The 19,797-nt window shown below is 40.0% G+C and overlaps 1 protein-coding gene across 6 annotated transcripts in view; it reads left to right on the forward strand.

The window, feature by feature from the left end:
* TSPAN12 (tetraspanin 12) overlaps window positions 1-19,797 on the forward strand; it is a 66,280-nt gene that overhangs the window by 20,684 nt on the left and 25,799 nt on the right. For all 6 annotated transcript variants that reach the window (XM_013985638.2, NM_001244673.1, XM_021078478.1 and 3 more), the window contains 1 exon segment: window positions 18,882-18,956. In XM_013985638.2, coding sequence (XP_013841092.1) covers window positions 18,882-18,956 — 75 coding nt within the window.

Consider the following 19,797-nt stretch of genomic DNA (forward strand, 5'->3'; position numbering starts at 1 on the left):
TGCCAAAAACCAACTCTGCAGACTAAGAGGCTGCCTGTAGGAAAGCATTTCTGGTGAATCATGGTCAAGAATTTGACTCTTTGGTGGAATTATAGATGCAAATTGTTAAAACACCCTATTTTTAAGTTTCCTAAATAAAATATAGGACATCCAATTAAACTTGGATTTCACATAGACTGCAAATAATACTTTCATGTAAGTATGTCCTGTGCAATATTTAGGATATACATCTATTAAAACATTATTTTTTTTGTCTAAAACTCAGATTTAAATGAGCATCTTGTATTTTTATTTACTGAATTTGGCAACCTTACTCTAATCAGATTTGTTCTAATAAATGTGAAACTGTCATAGAATAGAAGCATTTATGTATTTATAGGAGGAGATTATAAGTAATTAAATTCTAATTATATTGGGAAAACAAGCCAAAATGACTAGGAAGATAAACTTGGATATGCCATGACTTTCAAAGTAATTTCAGTAGCAGACATTCCTTTTCTCTTGAAAAAAGAAATTGAAGCTAAATGGAAATTGGTTTTGAACTTTAGATGGGTACTTCCCAAGGCATTTAGCTGTAGACTAAATGAAATTCATTTGTTATTGCAATTCTACCTTGCTATTAGCATAAGCATTAGGAGAGTGGTGCCAGCTCAGGGGAATGTAAACAGATTGAACAGACATGTTTACAATATCGACAGCAGCTGAATGTCACCATCAGGAGATCGTCATTTGTCAGAGTGTGATGCTAATATATGATCCACTGACAGTAAACCACAGCTTGTCAGGCCCTGGTCAGAAATTACATTGCGTGCACCTTACATATTTAAGAACTGTATCTTGTATTTAAAAGGGAGGGTTATCTTTTCTTTCTTCTTTCTTCTTTCTTTTTTTAACTTTTATTATTCCAGAGAATTTGCACGTAGCTAGTGATTGTATGGAAGCACTTTTATTTATTTATTTTTTATGATTTTTATTTTTTCCATCATAGTGGATTTACAGTGTTCTGTCAATTTCTACTGTACAGCCAAGTGACCCAGTCATACTATATATATGTATATATATATACATATATATATATGCATATATATATATATATATATATATTCTTTTTCTCACATTATCCTTATGGAAGAATTTTTAAAGCTTTGTAAAAGCTTTTTAAAATTTACAGTGATTGAACCAGATTTGACATGATCCTCTTAATGGTAAGCAAGTCCATTTTTAATGGTTGTGGAGAAATTAGCCATTCTCAGTTTTCTGTCATTAAATTAATAATACAAAACTGAAAATAGGCTTTAAATAGTAATTTTCTACAAACTCTGTTCTTCTCTCTCCTTTTTCTTTTCTTTTTTTTTTTTTTTTTTTTGTCTTTTTGTCTTTTCTAGGGCCGCACCCATGGCATATGGAGGTTCCCTAGGCTAGGGGTCTAATCTGAGTTGTAGCCACGGGTCTACACCACAGCCACAGCAATGCTGGATCCGAGCCTTGTCTGCGGCCTACACTATAGCTGTATCCTTAACCCACTGAGCAGGGTCAGGGATCGAACCTGCAACCTCAGGGTTCCTAGTCGGATTTTTAACCACTGAGCCATGACAGGAACTCCTGTTAAGTAGTTGTAAACTTAATAATTATACAGCCTCTCATCACCTATTAAGTTAAAATTAAACTATTAAGTTAAATACCTTTATTATTTTCTACTTAGTTTTGTTGATAGCCTAGCACCTTGATTTCTAAATCAAGATCCATCATATCATTGGCTGCATATTCAGCATCTGCCCAGAGTTTTACCCTGTTTTCTCAAAAAATACTTGACAGCAACTGTATATGGTTAGACTTATTTGACAGCTGAGGGCAAGCAAGATGCCCCAAGATGCACGTCTGCAAGTTGCTTTCATTAGCATTCAGACACAGTTTACACTCCAAGTCTATGCATGTTTCACTTTACCACCCTACTATTAGAATATATTTAATTAATTCTGGTACTATTTCTGTAAGAAATAAATATGCACCATCTATAATTCCAAGGTATTCAGTAGTCATTTCACTTTTAAAAATATGATCTCTTTTTTTTAATGGCTGCATCCTCTGCATATGGAGGTTCCCGGACCAGGTATTGAATCTGAGCTCCAGCTGTGACTTACACCACAGCTGCAGCAATTCAGAATTCTTTAACCCACTGCTGCTGGACTCTGGGGGATCGAATCTGCCCCTCCACAGGGACCAGAGCTGTTGTAGTTGGATTCTTAACCCACTATGTCACAGCAGGAAAGCTGATCTTTAACATCCTTATAATAAAAGGAACTCTAAAAATCTGACCATAGTTCTCCTTTATCCTGTTCAGGAATCAAATTGCTTCTCTTCTGCTTTCTCCCTTCTTCCCTTCCCATTCCTTTTTCTTTCCTTTTTCCTCCTTAAACCCTCATCGAGTACCCCATCTGTGATAGAAACTTGAGATACAAAGATGAAATGGGAGACTGCAAAGCAAAATGCAGTGTATTAGAATTATGAATAAATTGGGAATTCTCTTGTGGCACAGCAGGTTATGGATAGGGTGTTGTCACTGCAGCGGTTTGGGTTGCTGCTGTAGCCTGGGTTCAATTCCTGGCCCTGGAACTTCCATATGCTGCAGGCACAGGCCCCGCCCCCCCCCCAAAAAAAAATTGTAAATAAATTAACGTGGGGACCCAGAATAAAGAGTTGTTGGAAACTTTCGGAAGGTTTGGCAGGAATCTTTGTTTTGTTTTGTTTTGTTTCTTTGTCCTTTTTAGGGCTGCACCCGTGGCATATGGAGGTTCCCAGGCTAGGAGTCTAATCGGGGCTACAGCTGCTGGCCTGCGCCACAGCCACAGCAATGGCAGACCCGAGCTGTGTCTGCGATCACGGCAATGCCGGATCCTTAACTCACTGATCAAGACCAGGGATCGAACCCGCAACCTCATGCTTCCTAGTTGGATTCATTTCCGCTGCGCCATGACAGGAACCCCCTGGCAGGAGAATCTTTATTTCAGCTGGATGTTGAAAATATGGACGAATTTTCTAGTGGAGAAGGGAAGCAAGATGAAGAGTGTGTGCAAAGACACGAAGGAGGAAAAGAACAGGGCGAGTTTGGGCAAAACTGAGAGATTCTGTGTGGCTGTGGTGTCAGGGAAAAGCGCGTGTAGTAGTCCAAACGGGTAGGTCTTTGTAGGAGAGTCTAATGTTACCCCTTGGACTATAGAGAGCCAGTGAGAATTTTCAGCCTTTGATGAAATGGTAACAGTCAGGGCTGGAGGCTTTGGGAAGGCTGATTAGTGGTTATACAATAGTCTTCGGAAGCCATGGATGGATCTGGACTAAGACTTTGGGGACTGGGTGGAGGGCTGCTGAGTTCAGCAGACCTTGCTGAGATAGAGTTTTTGCACATGAAAGGAATGTTGTATTACCTGACATGGGGAAGTGAGGTATTATTCACTATTTATGCGTTTTTCATGTAACAGAGACATACCCTTCAATACATGTGTTTTATTTTGACATGTTAACTAGAATTCTTTAAAGCTATTGTTTTTAAATTCGTTGTTAAACGCATAAAAATTTGAAGCAGAGGAAACTGGAGATGATGTGGGCAGTGCTGGATCCAAAGGCTCAGTTTGCACGTCTTGTTTTTGTATGCACCACAAGCCTGGGACATATTGCCATTAACCTTTCTGTTTTGTAAGTGACGTTGGCTTCACTGCCTCTAATTATACCCTAGAAAAGCACATAAGCAGATGTCATTGAAAGTAAATGTGACATTCATGCCTTTGGTATTGGGTCTTCATGACAGGATCTTGAGTGTTGTTTAGACCTTTTGCTTACTTTAAAGTTTGACGTATGAATGGCTCAAGTTTTTGTATTTCTGACTTTTGTATAATTTAGGTGTACTCTGTCATAGTAAGCATTTTAAGCTTTGTTATATATTGTTTCTTAATATACACATTTGCGATGACTTTGGTTCAATATAAGCTGTGCGGATCTATACTCATTGATTTTGTGAGTGTCCCAAGTCTGTGCAGAGTTCAATGCCTGATTTTTCCCAGGCAGCACATGCTTTTGCAAGGGTTGTTCCAGTTGTGGATGCGGTTACAGGCTCAGCAAATGCTATGTAGAGGCTAATTCAGCAGTTGTGTAGAGGTTTTGCTTTCACATCTGCTTCCAGTGTTGTCAGTCTATTGCCTTCCTTTTGCAAAGGTAAAGCAGTAGATATTCATTTACTACTCTTCTTAAGCAGTACATTTGAATTATTATGAAATAAATAATTATCCCTAAATTTAGATTACCATTATTTTAGTCTTTGAAACGTTAAAATTTGGAAACTACAAATTTCCTCACAATGGTTACAATTATGAAGACATTTTAGAAACCTCTTTAAGGAATTTTCTTAGATAATCTATGGCAATGTAAGAATTATTTCTGGAGTTCCCGTCGTGGCTCAGTGGTCAACGAAAATGACTAGGAACCATGAGGTTGTGGGTTTGATCCCTGGCCTCCCTCAGTGGGTTAGGGATCTGGTGTTGCCGTGAGCTGTGGTGTAGGTCTCAGGCGTGGCTGATCCCACGTTGCTGTGGCTCTGACAGGCCGGCCGCTACAGCTCCGATGACCCCTAGCCTGGGATTCTTCTTATGCCGCAGGTGCGGCCATAAAAAGACAAAAAAAAAAAAAAAAAAAAAAGAATTATTTCTTATTAAGTAAAAGGATGAATCTTTTCAGTGCATCTTCTAGGAAACAAGCATTTAAAATATTTACAATTTTCAAGTTTTCTGTAGGGTTCACACAGCCGAGTTGAAGACGGACTGTCTTTTTATGAGACCTGTAATGAAAGATTTGCCTATTATAATGGAAATACTTTAATGCTAAGTTTTCTCTCTTTGTGTTATTTAAGGCTCTTTTTAAAAAAAGTTTGTATTGGAGTATAGTTGACTTAAAATGTTATGTTAGTTTCCGGTGTATAGCAAAGTAAATCAGTTATACATATACATAGACCCATTCCTTTTCTGATTCTATAAGGAAGGACAGCCTTGGTCTAACTGAGAGCATTTAATAAAGGGACAGGAGGAAGGGTTTGAGCCGAGATCTGAGGGGAAGGGTGGTTAATGGCTCAGGCAGAGATGGTTGAAGGTTGACGGAAGGGTCATTGCTGGGGAGGCAAGGTACTTTGAGGAACTGAAAGCCTAGTGCAGGGAGCACTCGTGATAAGACTCAGAAGCTCATGGTGTGTGCCTGGCCAAAGGCACGTGTATGTCATAGGATGGGTATGTGCCAGGCATGCCGGGCTGAGAGTTGGTTGTGTGATCTTAGGCCAAATTATGGGCATATCTTAAATACCCTGTGTACATACTTTGCAGTTGGACGTTTTGGGAGCTGAAGAGTGATGTGATCAGATCTATCTTTTGCTTCACAACCCTGGCAGCAGTGTCTGTTCTGGCTTTCTTGTGGGCTCTTCTCTCATCAACCCGAAGGGGGATAGCTGCGCGGTCCTGCCACTCTGGGCTTAGGGGGCCTCACATTTAGAGACGCTCTTTTAATGACAGATGAGAGTGGAAGACGTATGTGTGCCTTTACTGATGAAGAAATAACGTTCTTCTGGTGGGGCCGTCTTGCTAATGTTTTAGAGTTTTTTTCCCCCAGATGTACATCATAAATAAAATTGTATTAATCTGGATGTGTTTAGTTCCGACTTAATAGCAAAAATATAGTTGCCAGGTTGACGTAGCCACCAGGAAACTGAGTGTTGGGCTAGGATGCCTTCGAGGAGGCCAGCCAACCAAGGGCTGTTGTGGAAGAGTTAGAATGGTAGTTCTTTGGAATCCTGCTGCTGTTTCCCAGATTTGGGGGGGGAGGGGGGACAAAAAAGGTCCATAAACAATTGACTAGTATCGGAGGATTGTTGTAAAGCTGCTTAACTTGTTTGAGAGCAAACTTTTCAAACCTGGTGGAAGCACTTACCGACACAAGATGGATAGGCTTCTTTCAGATAATCATCAATCTGTTTACAAAAGCAGGGCTTCAAGGATCTCTGCTTCTTAACATCCCTACAGCTAAAATATTTGTTGTAAAAAAATACGCTTTTCTTTAAAATTGATTTGTAATTCATGTTATTTAATTCAACTTGTTCCTTCTACCAACGAGACTGAATTACTGATGTTTGGGCAATCTTGGTGACAGTTTAGTGTTTTTATCATTATTCACATATGATTTTCTTTCCCTGAACACTAAGCATGACTGTGAATTGGCTTGTGTTCTTATATTCGATCATTTAAAAAAAGAAAATATACGTATTTTTGTTCAAGGGGAAAGTGTTTTTGCTTGAATAGATTTATTAAGAAAAGAAAAAAAAAAGGAACACACCTCTTCACTTTGTAATAAATATTCGTATTCATGGATCTATAATATTTAAAGACAACATTTCCCTTTAATACTCCTTTAGAAGGTAGGTTGTGGATTTACTGGACAATATACAGAAGTAAGTTAAAATGTGTACCTTGTCTGAAAATAAAGGTAAAGTAATTAAAAGAATATGATTTAACAATATTGTAAGTCAGCTATACTTTAATGAACATAAAAAAATGAATGTGTTTTAGAAGATACTGTCACAAATTATAGGTAGATTGAAAAGTTGTTACTGATACTAAAGGATGAATTCCCTTTCTCTCTAAAAAAGTCTTTTAAAATGTCTGATTTCCTAATGTGTTGTCTTGTAAATGATGTCACCGAGGTGCCTGTGACTTAGGAGCTTCTCGGGTGTGGGAGGGATCAGGCCACATTTGGTTGGGTCTGCATGAGAGGCACAGTCTGGATCAGGATCAGAATTCGGTCTGCTGTTCTTTGGCTGTGTGGCTTAGGATATTTCCTGTGCACTTACCTGCCCAGGTTCTGCTGATGGGGACCCCTGCTCACATTCTAAGGAATAGCCCAATAATACGTAGAGACAGCCTCTTCCGAGACCAGTAACACCCTGTATATCTTTTGCAATAGGGCTGGGCATGCAGACTTTAGCTGACCTGGCTTTCAAAGGCACAGAAACTGTATACACGGTGACCTGTCTAGCATCTCCAGTTGCGTTATTGACTCGCCCTTAGTGCTTTACCTGTCATGATTTGCATCCCTGACCCTGAGAACCCCCTGGCCCTTGGCTAAGTCCCTCTCATCTTGGCATAACACCTTTCTCGGTCTCAGAGTTTGAGCAGCGTGCGAAGCAGTCATATTCTAACCTGAACTTCACCCACATCTTTGATAGAGAAGCTAGTTCGACAATGACCAGTGTAAAGAAAATTGAAAAGGAAAGTAAATTAAGATACATTATGAGAGTCTTCTGTATATTTATTCAAATATAAGCATGAACAAAGGACCATAGCATACCAACACTTTCTTACTGCAGCTCAATTTTCTACATGGGCTCAGGAATGACAAGACTTTGTTTCTTCAAAAACTGATTTATAGTTCTAACTTTTTCTCAATTAGACTTAGCTCATTGCATTTGTAATTCTTAAAAGGGATTTAACGTTGCCTTTTCTTGGCAAAATGTGTAAAGACTCAGAACGTCTTGAATAATTGGCCCTCGGAAAGTACCAAGCCTGTGTCTGCTATGACATTGTTTTGAGACTGGGCTAAAACAGAGGCTTTGTGTGGATGTGTGTTTTAAGCACAAGTGCTCTCAGACTGTTAGGAGTTTCGTCCTGGTGGATTCTTAACAGAACGTCGGCCGTTCCATTATCTTGTACAAATATTTGGCACTGGAATTCTCTTATTTACTAACTATAAGTAATATAATATTTTTAAACCTCCAATCACCGGGAAAGGAAAAATAAACAACTGACATAGAGATACTTAGCACTGAAAGCTTGCAGAGTAGAGTATTTGACAGGGTAGAGACTGGAGTTTATCATTTATCATTTAGTGACTGCAGACCTTTCATCAAACTTTTTGTTTATTAAACGTGTTGGTTATGTAGCATGTAGATAGGAGTCAAAAGGCACGGTGTTTTTAAAATATTAAAATGTCCAGTAAAGCATGGTATATTTTGAAATAATTTTTATTTGCAGAGAGGTGAATCTCAGGTGGGATTAATTTTCCAAGATAAGCCAATCTGACTTGTGGTTTCAAATTATGTTAAATGTTGCTTATGAAAAAGCAGTTGGAGTTTTGGGTTATAAATTGAGAGAAGAGCAGGTTAAAATAACTTTTACGGTGTTTATAATTTTTGCTTTTCTCTTGGTGAAGTGCTTTCTTACTAAGGAGGTTCTGTGCTACGGGGCTGATCATCTGCCCGGCTTGCACCGAGAAACTTACATAAAAGGGTTCAAGGAGGACACTACAGTTTTGTTTTAATGTAAAATTTCTTTTTAAATTGGCATGTGTGTAGAAAAATTGTTCAGACAATAACTGTCTTGTCATCTGTGGATATAGGATTTTTGTTTTCTTTAGATAGTAGTAGCTCCGAGCCCTCTCTCCATAAAGCTGGATAGGATGAGGATAAGTTTTATATTAACAGAAAATATTTCCTATAAGAAGGCTCTCAATAATTGGAAGTATCTTTTCCTATGTTTCTCAACTGCTTATAAAGTTTAATATTCTCAATAAATGTAAGCACTCAATAAATTGATTGACTAAGGCAGATGGCTTTTTTGTGTTCATTAGATTGATAGACGTTAGAAATGAAAAATTTTGAATAAATCTATTTTCCCAAAGTGAAAATTATTAAAATTATTTCATACAAAAGCAAATATGACTTTCTTACAAATTTTATCAAATCAGTTATTAACAGCAAAGACATAAAAGATGAAAAAAGATGATAAATCACTTTCAGTATTAGTGTTTTTATGGAATTTTAAGAAACTGTTAGGCATTCATTAGCTGTGGAACTATATTTCCTCATAAAAATCTTAAAATGTAAGAACAAAGATCAATTTTACTATTAATTTTAAAAGAAGCTGATCTGACTGACAATATAAGTTTAAAACATAAATAGAAAAGATGCAGTTGCGATACAATCTGTCAAGAAACTTGACATAGCAGTTAAAGCAGCACTTGTGCCTTTAACTTGGCATTATTAGGTGAAGGGAAAGGGGAACTTTTCTGCCATCCTAAAAATTTTGATATTATTGGTAGTCTTTTTTTTTTTTTTTCCTCAAAGATGAAAATATAGGTGTTTTAATTCAAAGGGTTGGTAGGGAATTCCCATGTGGTGTAGCAGGTTAAAGATCTGGCATTGTCAGTGCAGTGGCTCAGGTCCATGCTGTGGTATAGGTTTGATCCCTGGCCAGGGAACGTCCACACGCTGTGGGTGTGGCCAAAAAAAAAAAAAAAAGATTTTGTAAATACCCATCTGAACATGAACTTGTGTGCATATGTGTTCAGTAGTTGGGGGTCTACAGATAATGGATTTTGAGGTATTGCTAACACCACCACCACCATTTCTAATATAATATACACTGTGTGCCAGCTACTATATGTGCTTTACCTGTATTACTCATTAAATTCTCCAACTATACTATAAAGTTGCCATTATTGTTATCTCATTTTATAGATGAGGACACTGAGACACAGGAAAGTTAAGCGATTTGCCCAACTATTAAGAGGTCGACCTGGAGTCTGAATCCAGGATGGTCGGCTCAAGGAATTGTGCTCTGAAAACTTTAGTGTTCTGTTGCCTCTCAGTGTGCTGTGCCAAGCTCCATTCTGTCTTTTCAAAAATAGAGCTAATGGTGATGTTTTTGTAATATTTTTAAGGAGTAAATTATAAAATGTAGGTACATCTCTGGCATAATAAGTGTACATACCTACATTTGCATATACACAGAGATGTAAGTACACTCGATTTTTTACATACTTTTCATATACTTTAAATTTTATATACTCACAGTACTGATTATGCATACAACCACATGTCTTTTGAGCAAATACACTAAATCTAAGCCTCCCTCATTGAACTAAATTGTCCATAACATAGAGTTCTAAGCTTCACACTTTTGTGACCGAAGTGAATTCTCACAGAAAATACTCCACCTCACACTGATTTGAACAGAATGCTATGTGTGATTTTGTCTTTTTTTTTTTTTTTGCTATTTCTTGGGCCGCCCCCACGGCATATGGAGGTTCCCAGGCTAGGGGTCCAATCGGAGCTGTAGCCGCCAGCCTACGCCAGAGCCACAGCAACGCAGGATCCGAGCCGCGTCTGCAACCTACACCACAGCTCACGGCAACGCCGGATCCTTAACCCACTGAGCAAGGGCAGGGACCGAACCCGCAACCTCATGGTTCCTAGTCGGATTCGTTAACCACTGTGCCACAACGGGAACTCCGCTATGTGTGATTTTAATGAGCAATACTGCAGGAGAGATTCCAACTTCCAAACAGGGTCTAGAGAAAGAGCTCTCTAGGTGGGGTTCGTAAATCACGTTTAAGTATACACTTTTTATGTTTTTTCTCTTAGGTGGCAGATCTTCAGGAGCAGGGCTATTGCTTGTTTTAATTTTTTTTTTTTTTTTACTTTTATCAGAGTGCTTCATACACAAAATGTAGGGTAAATTTAATTCTAAAATATTTCTCAGGAAAAGTGGTAGTCTTCCACTGTTACCATTTTCCACTCCTAAAAAGCAGCAGCCGTTTTCAGTTCCCTTGGAACTTATATCTCTAAATCACAGCTGTATCTAACTCTGTTCATTCTTTTAGTTTGAAGCCCTCCCTATGCATTGACCATCCATCCACATGGACGAGGCGGCACTGGCATCTTTTCCTGCCCTCCCCCACCCCACACAAACCTGCCATCTCACCTCAACGCGTGTGTCCTCACCCCTTTGGTTAGAACAGCACAGCAGCATCACTTTGCTTAGATCATAGACATGATGAGGACTATGTCAGCGTTACTCACAGCTGAGCCAGGACAATGACCAGGTTTGCTTTTCTTTCTGGAATAATACTGTGGGGTTTGGGGGGGAATGAATAACTCTCCTATGTATTTCTGTTTAGTCCAACTCGAAACTTCCCCTGGTGCGAGTTTTCTCTTCATATGTTCAGATGGTTTACGTATTCTCTTGATGCTATTTTTTTTTAAAGGAAATCTCTCGGCACGTTCTAGACCCGTTCTAGTCTAGACTGGGAAGCTGTTGCCGTCATGGGATATCCCTTTAATACCCTTCTGAGATTTCCTTTGCCTCCCTTTTGTTTTAGATCCCTTGTTTCCTGGAATCCGAGTCATTGTCCGACTCTGTTTAGTCTCTCACTTTAGGGAGCATATCTTCCAGTAGTTTCCTGAAAAAACATACATGGGAAATACATTTTTTAAAAAAGACCGCATGCCTAAAAATGACTCTTTATACCCTTCTATGTTAATTCTGATGGCTATAGAATTATAGGTTGGAAATCATTTTTTTTCCCTTGGAATTTTGAAAACATTCTCCTGCTGCCTCCAGCTTCCAGTATTCTCTTGAGAAACCCAATGCTATTTGGCTTTTGAACCTTTGTGGAAAAGGTATTTAAATTTAAACTCCAAGTCTCTGTTTGCAGTACTCTACTTTATCCTCAAGTGTACTTGGGGTTCCCAGGTTTGAGACTCTGTATGATGGTTTTCAAAGAGTAACTCCCCAACTCTACAGATGGAGGTGGGTCATCACCCAGCTACAGAGTGTAGGAAAGAGACCTGAGGGCTCTCACTTCTTCCTAAAAACGTTTTCAAAAGTCACCCTCTTTTTAGCTCTATTTTCATCCACTTGCACACATGTTCAGGGCTTCCGGTGGAACTTCAGCTTTTGGGGGGCTCTGCAGTTTGAATCGGGTTGTTGCTAACTTGCTCCACTCCTGACTAAGCACTCAGCTTTTAGGGGACTGTAGGAAAACTTGCTACTCCGTATTTGCCTTGTTCCTTCCGAAATGTATTTGCTCTTGTGTTTTTTTCCTTTACCTTTATTCTCCGAGTTAGGTCTTTTAAAATATCCTTTTATTGTTGGCTTAGGGAAGTTTCATTTTTTGGTGTGTGTGTGTTTACTTGTTTTGTTTTTTCTTTTTAGGGCCAGACCTATAGCATATGGAGATCAGGCAAGGGGTCGAATTAGAGCTGCAGCTGCCGGCCTACACCACAGCCTCAGCAACACCAGATCTGAGCCGCGTCTGCGACCTACACCACAGCTCATGGCCACGCTGGGTCCTCTAACCCACTGAGCGAGGCCAGGGATCGAACCTGCCTGTCCTTATGAATACTAGTGGGATTTGTTACTGCTGAGCCACAGTGGGAATTCCCTAGGGAAGTTTCAAGGGGGAAAAGGGATAAGGGCACATATTTAATCTACCTTCTTTAGAGGGAAACCCTGGGGAATGGGAGAGGTGTCAGGGAACCAGATCCTTTTTACAAATAAATATTTCTTTAAGAAAAGGTCTCCTTGAGATTTTACTATTTTGTCTGCACACATAGAAGGAAATGAAATAATCTTTAAAAGGGGAAATGAATCACCTTTATTTCTGTTGGAAGATGCTTTACTTACAGGTCACCAAGGGTTAAATAGGGAGGTGGGATTTCATGCTTTTATCCTCTCAAATGTTTCTAGTGGACAAAGGGACTAATAAACTGTGCTGTTCTTGGTAGTCTGTGGTCAACCTTGGTTGAACATAACAGACAAATTGATTTCAGTATTTTTAAAGCAGAAGTTAGGTTTCCTACCCTCCACACCCTTCCTGCTTTAGTTTCCTAATAAGGATGTTTTGAAAAATACCAGCCATCATCTCATAGGACAGGGATTTTACTAAAGATTTTACCAAATAGCTTGTGGGATTAGATGTCCTTTAGTGGGAGTGTCACTGATAATCTTTAGAAGGACAAGAACAATTTTGTTCACTGTCATTCCCCAGTCACAGTTACACCCATCCAAGAAATATGCATTGAGTATGTGTGCCATGCCAGGCAGTATGTTAAGTATTTAAAACCTAATGATACCTCTTGTACTCTTGGAGTTTATATTGATATGGTTAATAAAGGCAACCTTTAGGTAGGGCTTGCTGTGGAACAGTGCTTTACCTGATTAAATCCTCAGTGCAGAGTTCCCTTTGTGGCTCAGCAGGATAGGAACCTGACAGAGTGTCTGTGAGGATGTGAGTTTGATCCCTGGCCTTTCTCACTGGGTTAAGGATCCAGCATTTCTGCAAGCCGGGGGTAGGTCATGGATGTGGGTCGGATCTGGCCTGGCTGTGGCTGTGGTGTAGGTCGGCAGCTGCAGCTCTGATTCAAGAGCTAGCCCAGGAACTTGCGCATGCTGCAGGTGTAGCCATAAAAAGAAAAAGAAAAAAGAAAGGAAAAAAAAAAAAAAAGAATCCTCAGTGCAACACTGCAAGGTAATTTTAATATTCTTATTTTACAAATGAGGAAACTGAGGCTTAGTAGTTTGCCCAGGGTCATCCAACTGGTGTGTAAAGGAGCCAGAATCTGAAGCCAAGTCTTTTTTATTTTAAAGCTCATGTTCTTCTATTTGAATAGCTGAAAAAAAAAAAAAAGTCCACAAAGCAATTTCACATATAGTGTTTTATCTCATCTTCTGTTATCTCACCCAGTGAGGACACTCATTTTTGAACTGAAAGGTAATTATTCTCAGCTTGAGAGGTTGATGGGAAAAAAAAAATCACTAATTAATTGCATCATCTTGAGGATATATCTTATTATCAGCTTGCCTTACTTGGTGCAGTTTTTTCATGAACATATGTTTTGGGATAAAACATTCATAAAATGCAAATTTTAGTTTAATTACAGTAGAAGAACTTAGCTGTTTTAAGGAAGTCTGTATTGAATACATTTTAAACAAATAAAATAGTTTGTAATGCAAATAATTGCACTCTAATTTCCTTGTATAAACATGCTTTCTCAGGCTTCATTTGTTTAAAATGTTTGGCTGATAGTAGCTCAGGAAAGCTGGGGCCTGTCTGCGTATTGTTCCTTTTCTTTAACTATGTAAATTGTCTTTAATGTTTAAAAGTGCACTGAATTATCATAGTATAACCCTCCAAAAAGACATGTAGTAAAACAGAAGGGCAGTATTTAAAATGGAAATGTGTAAGCAGAAGTCAGGGGAGTCTAATGTTAACAAGAAACTTGGAGCTCAAATTAGAGAAATTGAAGGCCATCTGAAATTTTTTTTTTTCCCAGTTGGTAAACTGATCATTATTTCCACCAACGTTTATTGAACACCTGCTGGGTGACAGGTTCTCCTCAGGCACTGGGGATAAAATAATGTTTCAGAACAAGATCCCTGCCAGCCAGAACCGATGGCCTAGCAAGTAAGTGAGAATAGGGACTTGTGGATGAGGCAGCCAATCGATTAAAAGCCAAAGCCCCTGAGACTTGATGTACAGGAGACAGAGCTACCCTGATACTCGGGGCCGGGGTGGGGGGGGAGGAGAATAGTAAAGAACAAGAGATGAGACACTGGAAAACAAGGGGGCACATTACAGGGAGTGAAGGGCATATCCAGTAGGAAGGGCTAAGTCCCCATTGGATTGTATTTCACAAACCAGGTCAGAATAGCATTTGCATAATGCTTTACATATTCAAAATTAAAAAATTTCCAAACTACTTTCCCATGTGTCAAATCAACCTTGGTGATAATGGAGAAGAAGGCTCTATTTTTAGCTTCATCGTGCTGATGAGCAGACTGATGGTAGGGCAGCTTAATGACTTTCCAGAGAACACAGAGTGTGTTTTAGAGCTGGATTTGAACTTGAATCCACTGACTCCAGGTTCAGAGCTCTTGCCGCCGTTCTGAGACAGCACTCACTGGGGAGAAGGGCTGGTGCAGACCCTCAACAAACCACGTGTGCTGCCAAAGGAAGAGCTTGAGAGACACATGCTGACCTCAGGCGAGAGAGGCACAGATTTCAATCATGTTGAGGACAACAGACGGTTTTGTGGTGCAATATGATCTGTGTGTACACTTCCTACCACAACGAAGCACAGCGGGAGCTGTTGCTTAATTCTTTGCTGGTTTTGTTCTACTTAAACTGTGGATTAACACCAGGTTTTATAGATGCCTGAGACAGACCCAGCCCTTAAACTAAACAGTGACTGCCTGCATTCTCTGTGCATCAAATATGAGGCTGACTTTATTTAGGGCTCAGAGCTCACTAAAAGAGAACCTGTAGACGTAAATGCAATTCATCTACCTATTTTGTTGTCTTTTTTTTTTTTTTTTTTGCTATTTCTTGGGCCGCTCCAGCAGCATGTGGAGGTTCTCAGGCTAGGGGTCCAATCGGAGCTGTAGCCACCGGCCTACACCAGAGCCACAGCAACGAGGGATCTGAGCCGCATCTGCAACCTACACCACAGCTCACGGCAACGCCGGATCCTTAACCCACTGAGCAAGGGCAGGGACCGAACCCGCAACCTCATGGTTCCTAGTCGGATTTGTTAACCACTGCACCACGACGGGAACTCCCATCTACCTATTTTGTATTAAGGATAGATTTGACATTTAAAATTTTCCTTGAAATCAGAAGACAGGATGGAGGAGACCAATATAGTGTCGACAAAGCAAAGACAGCTGACCGTGAAGCTGTAGCACCACCTGCAAAAAAGTTTTAGTCGAATTACATTTTTTAGACTTAATTTGCTCCAAGGATATTTTGTAATGTTGAGGAAACTTGTATTTTCCATCTCAAGGTCTAATAAATCTGTGCCCCTGACTGTAAGTAGAATAAAGACAGAGGAAGTGCTTTATATGGGATGAATTTCGCATGAGACCATCAGAGCCGAAAGATGCATTTTCCCAGTTGAAAGAGTGTCCAGCTCATATGGATGTTTACCCCTTCTCTCCCACGATGGATCATCTTAGCTTTGAGTTCGTAATGAGACATTGTTTAAAATCTACGTGCTTTACATATGCATTCCTGGAGTGGCTTATGTTATGGTTTTGCTTGTTCATTGGAAGGCTTACTTTAGGAAGTCATGTTGATGCCATGCCTGTAGTTTACACTGTCTTTTGAATCCACCAGCCTGGACAGCTACAAGCTATTGCATGTATGTAACTTTTAGGCACTCACGTATATGTACATCTATGCCTTTCTGCTGGTGCAGCAGAGACATCTTCAGTCAGGGGACAAGAAATGGAAATGAAATGTAAAAGGCTTAAAAATCCATCCAGAAATCTGCATGGTGGTCCCCAGGCAACGTCAAATTCACATCCATGCCCAAGTTTCCTCTTTGGACAGATCCTACCTTTTCGGTTTTTCTTGGTTTTCATTGTAACTAGAAGTCAATTTTGAAAAGAATTTACTTTAGAGATCTGAGAAGGCAAAAGTATCCCATGGTGTAATTTTTTTCCCTAGAATCTCACTCTCTCCTAGAGACTTATCAAAGATAAGAAAATTTATCCAGCATACAGTTATTGAACATTTGGTCTTTTTGTAACATAAGGCGTGAATGCAGTATTGTTCATGTCGAGACATCTCTTCAGCAAAGTACCAAGGAGAATGTGGAGAAAAGCTGACTTGGAGTACTGTGTTCACAAAATCTCTTTTTCTTATTTTAAGGCCAAGATCTTCAAAGTCAGGTAATACTTGGAAATGAGATCTGAGTAGATTGAAGCTGATCAGGAATCCTGTATGTGCTGAAAATAAAGGGGCTTATAAAATGGGATCCTCTTAAGAAACCATTACTGTATCTTTTGTATCAAATTATTATTTTTAAACATGTTTGTCTAAGAGATTTTATAGCTATTATTTTCTTTATTTTGCATATGAAAGAAGCCTATTAAAACTGATATCAGTAATTTGTATTTTTAAATCATGAGGGATGGATCATGGAAGCAGTAGAAAATCAGCTCAAATTCCTGTCTCTTTTATTTTCCCCTTCCCTTTTTTGGCAAGAATTACGAGCAGAGAAACCCAGCATTTAAACCTTGATGGTGCACGATCCTCAATCAGTCCACTTTTTCCCATTTCCCTGCTACGACCCTCGTTCAGCAGTCTTTTACTTGGTTTCCCTAAGCACACGCTTGCTTTCCTATAAGTCATTTTTCAGAAAACAGCCAGAATTATGTTTTTACAGCATATATCAGACCATGTCACCTGCTAATGAATTTCGCTTTGAATAAAATCCAGAATTCTTTCCATGCTCACGAAGATCTGGCTCTTTGTACCTTCTAGTCTATCTGCTGCACCCACTGTACTCCCCCCACCCCATCCCGGTCCTGTGCTTTGGTGACCACTGAATTCTTTTTTTTTTTTTTTTTTGGCTTTTTGCCTTTTCTAGGGCCGCACCTGCAGCATATGGAGGTTCCCAGGCTAGGGGTCTAATCGGAGACATAGCCACCGGCCTACACCAGAACCACAGCAACACAGGATCTGAGCTGCGTCTGCAACCTACACCACAGCTCACGGCAACGCCGGATCCCTAACTCACCGAGCAAGGCCAGGGATTGAACCCGCAACCCCATGGTTCCCAGTCGGACTTGCCAACCACTGCGTCACAACAGGAATCCCCACCACTGAGTTCTTAACTAACTAGCTCACCCGAGCGGTGGCCTTGCTCTGGCTCTTTCCTCTTCCTAGATTACTTTCCCACAATCTTAGTAGCCTTGCCTTCTCCTTGACAGCACTGACTTTTTTAAATTACTGAATGAAGTCTATTACATTTATAGTGGCGCAACAATTGTCACAACCCAATTTTATGACAGCACGGACAACCTGAAGATCATCTTCCGAAGGCAGCCTGTCCTGATCCCTCAGTCCAAGGCAGCTCCCAGTTGCCTCCCATCCTATTAGTCTTCTTTCATATATTCTTTTTTGTTCCCCTCCCCCCCCACCCCCTGCACCCGTGGCATATGGAAGTTCCTGGGGCCAAGGATCAAATCTGAGCCACGATGCCAGCTCCTTTAGCCCACTGCGTCACAGGGGGAACTCCTGTCTTCATGTATTCTTACCTATTCATATATTATGGACCAAATATTTGTGGAGCACCTTCTTTGAGATGGGAACACAGTAAAGCTCCTGCCCTTCATAGAGCTGTCATTCCAGGAAGAGGAATAACCAGTGATCCTCACTGCCTGTTCCCCCCCAACCTGGCTGGCACTGTAAATGGAGGGGAGGGGTCATGGCAGCCGTGGCGTTGTTGGAATTCTGCCGGAATGAGTGAATTTTCAAAGAGCCCATTCTTTCTCACCCTTTTACGATTTGCCTCCAAAGCTGGAGAAGTGGCAAGGGCCAACCCGCACCAAGAACGCAGCTGCAGTGGTCTAGGTTTCTAAAATCTCTATGCACATGCCCTTTTTTTTTTTTTTTTATTTTTTTTTGTCTTTTGTCTTTTTAGGGCCCTACCTGTGGCATATGGAGGTTTCCAGGTTAGGGGTCGAATTGGAGCTGCAACTGCTGGCCTATGCCATAGCCACAGCAGCGCCAGATCTGAGCTGTGTCTGGAACCTATACCACAGCTCACGGCAACACCAGATCCTTAACCCACTGAGCGAGGCCAGGGATCAAACCCATGTCCTCACGGATGCTAGTCGGGTTCATTAACCACTGAGCCATGACAGGAACTCCAAAAATCTCTTATGCACATTCTTGAGCAAATCATATCATGCTGTCTTCTTTTTTCCTAATGTCTTCATTTGTAAGATGAGGTGGTCTTATCCATTGAGTGAATTAATCATGAAAGTATTTAATAAATAGAGCACTGTCCAGGGGACCCGCTTAGGTGAGCAGTAACTGTTGTCTGCAGATGTCTCAAAATTTGCTAAAATTGCCCCCATCTCCTCCGGGGGGAGAGAGCTCTTGAATATGTGCCTCTGGTTTCTTGTCTGTTGAATAAACAACACTGATAATATTGAGCTTGTCTCTCGTGACCATATTTTACTTTGATTCTATCCTAACAGTGTTCATTTTCTCTTCTTCTACAGTATTTTGGAAGTTTGCTTGTCATTTTCTGTGTAGAACTGGCTTGTGGTGTTTGGACATATGAGCAGGAAATCATGGTGAGTTCAAAATGGAATATAATCACAATCTGAAACAATATTCCCTCCGTCTTATAAATCAGATACTCTGGAGTTGTTGGCACATGGTTATTAATGTTTTTATGCTGAATGGTAACGATGGATAGTCCCAATGCTTCTGAAACATACCATTTTCTCTTCTAAGTCGAAAGCATAGTTCCAGAGCCTAATTGGTAATATTTCATTTGCTCTACTCTGATACGTGAACTTAATTCCACAGATTGCTTAAACATGGATATGATAGGCTAAAAATAATACATGTCCTAAAATAATTTCACCAGGTTCTGAGTATATAATAGGAAATATTTACATTTGCAACCGGACTTGAGAAAGCTTGAAAATCTATATAAAAACCTTCTAAGCTGCCAACTGCAGCTGCATCCTAATGGCTAAGACGCCTGCACCTTCTGTTTGCCATCAAGCTGAACCATCTTCCAAATTAAGAAATGTATGTGTAACTGGGTCACCATGCTGTACAGTAGGAAAAAAAATTGTATTAGGGAAATAACAATAAAAAATTTAAAAAAAAGTGTGCGTTAGAATGAAGGACAATAAGCATTTCTTAACCTTAAGATTTTACCAGCCATGCTTGGTTTGCCACTTACACTTCACCTCTGCTCCATTGAGCATTGTGACTTATTTAATGTTTGCTCGGTTCATTGGTGAAAATTGGGGCATTGATCATCAATGAGGTCCAGCATCTTTACAAGTCTGTAAAGCCTGTCTGTGTTCATGGTGGCAGGTCAGATTTTTCCACTATGAGCCTCATAGAGTGATTCTGTTTCAGGAAGATGATGGTTTTTCCCACACGTAGTCTTTGGAC

The sequence above is a fragment of the Sus scrofa genome, chromosome 18 (genome assembly GCF_000003025.6).
Source record: "Sus scrofa isolate TJ Tabasco breed Duroc chromosome 18, Sscrofa11.1, whole genome shotgun sequence".
Lineage (NCBI taxonomy): Eukaryota > Metazoa > Chordata > Mammalia > Artiodactyla > Suidae > Sus > Sus scrofa.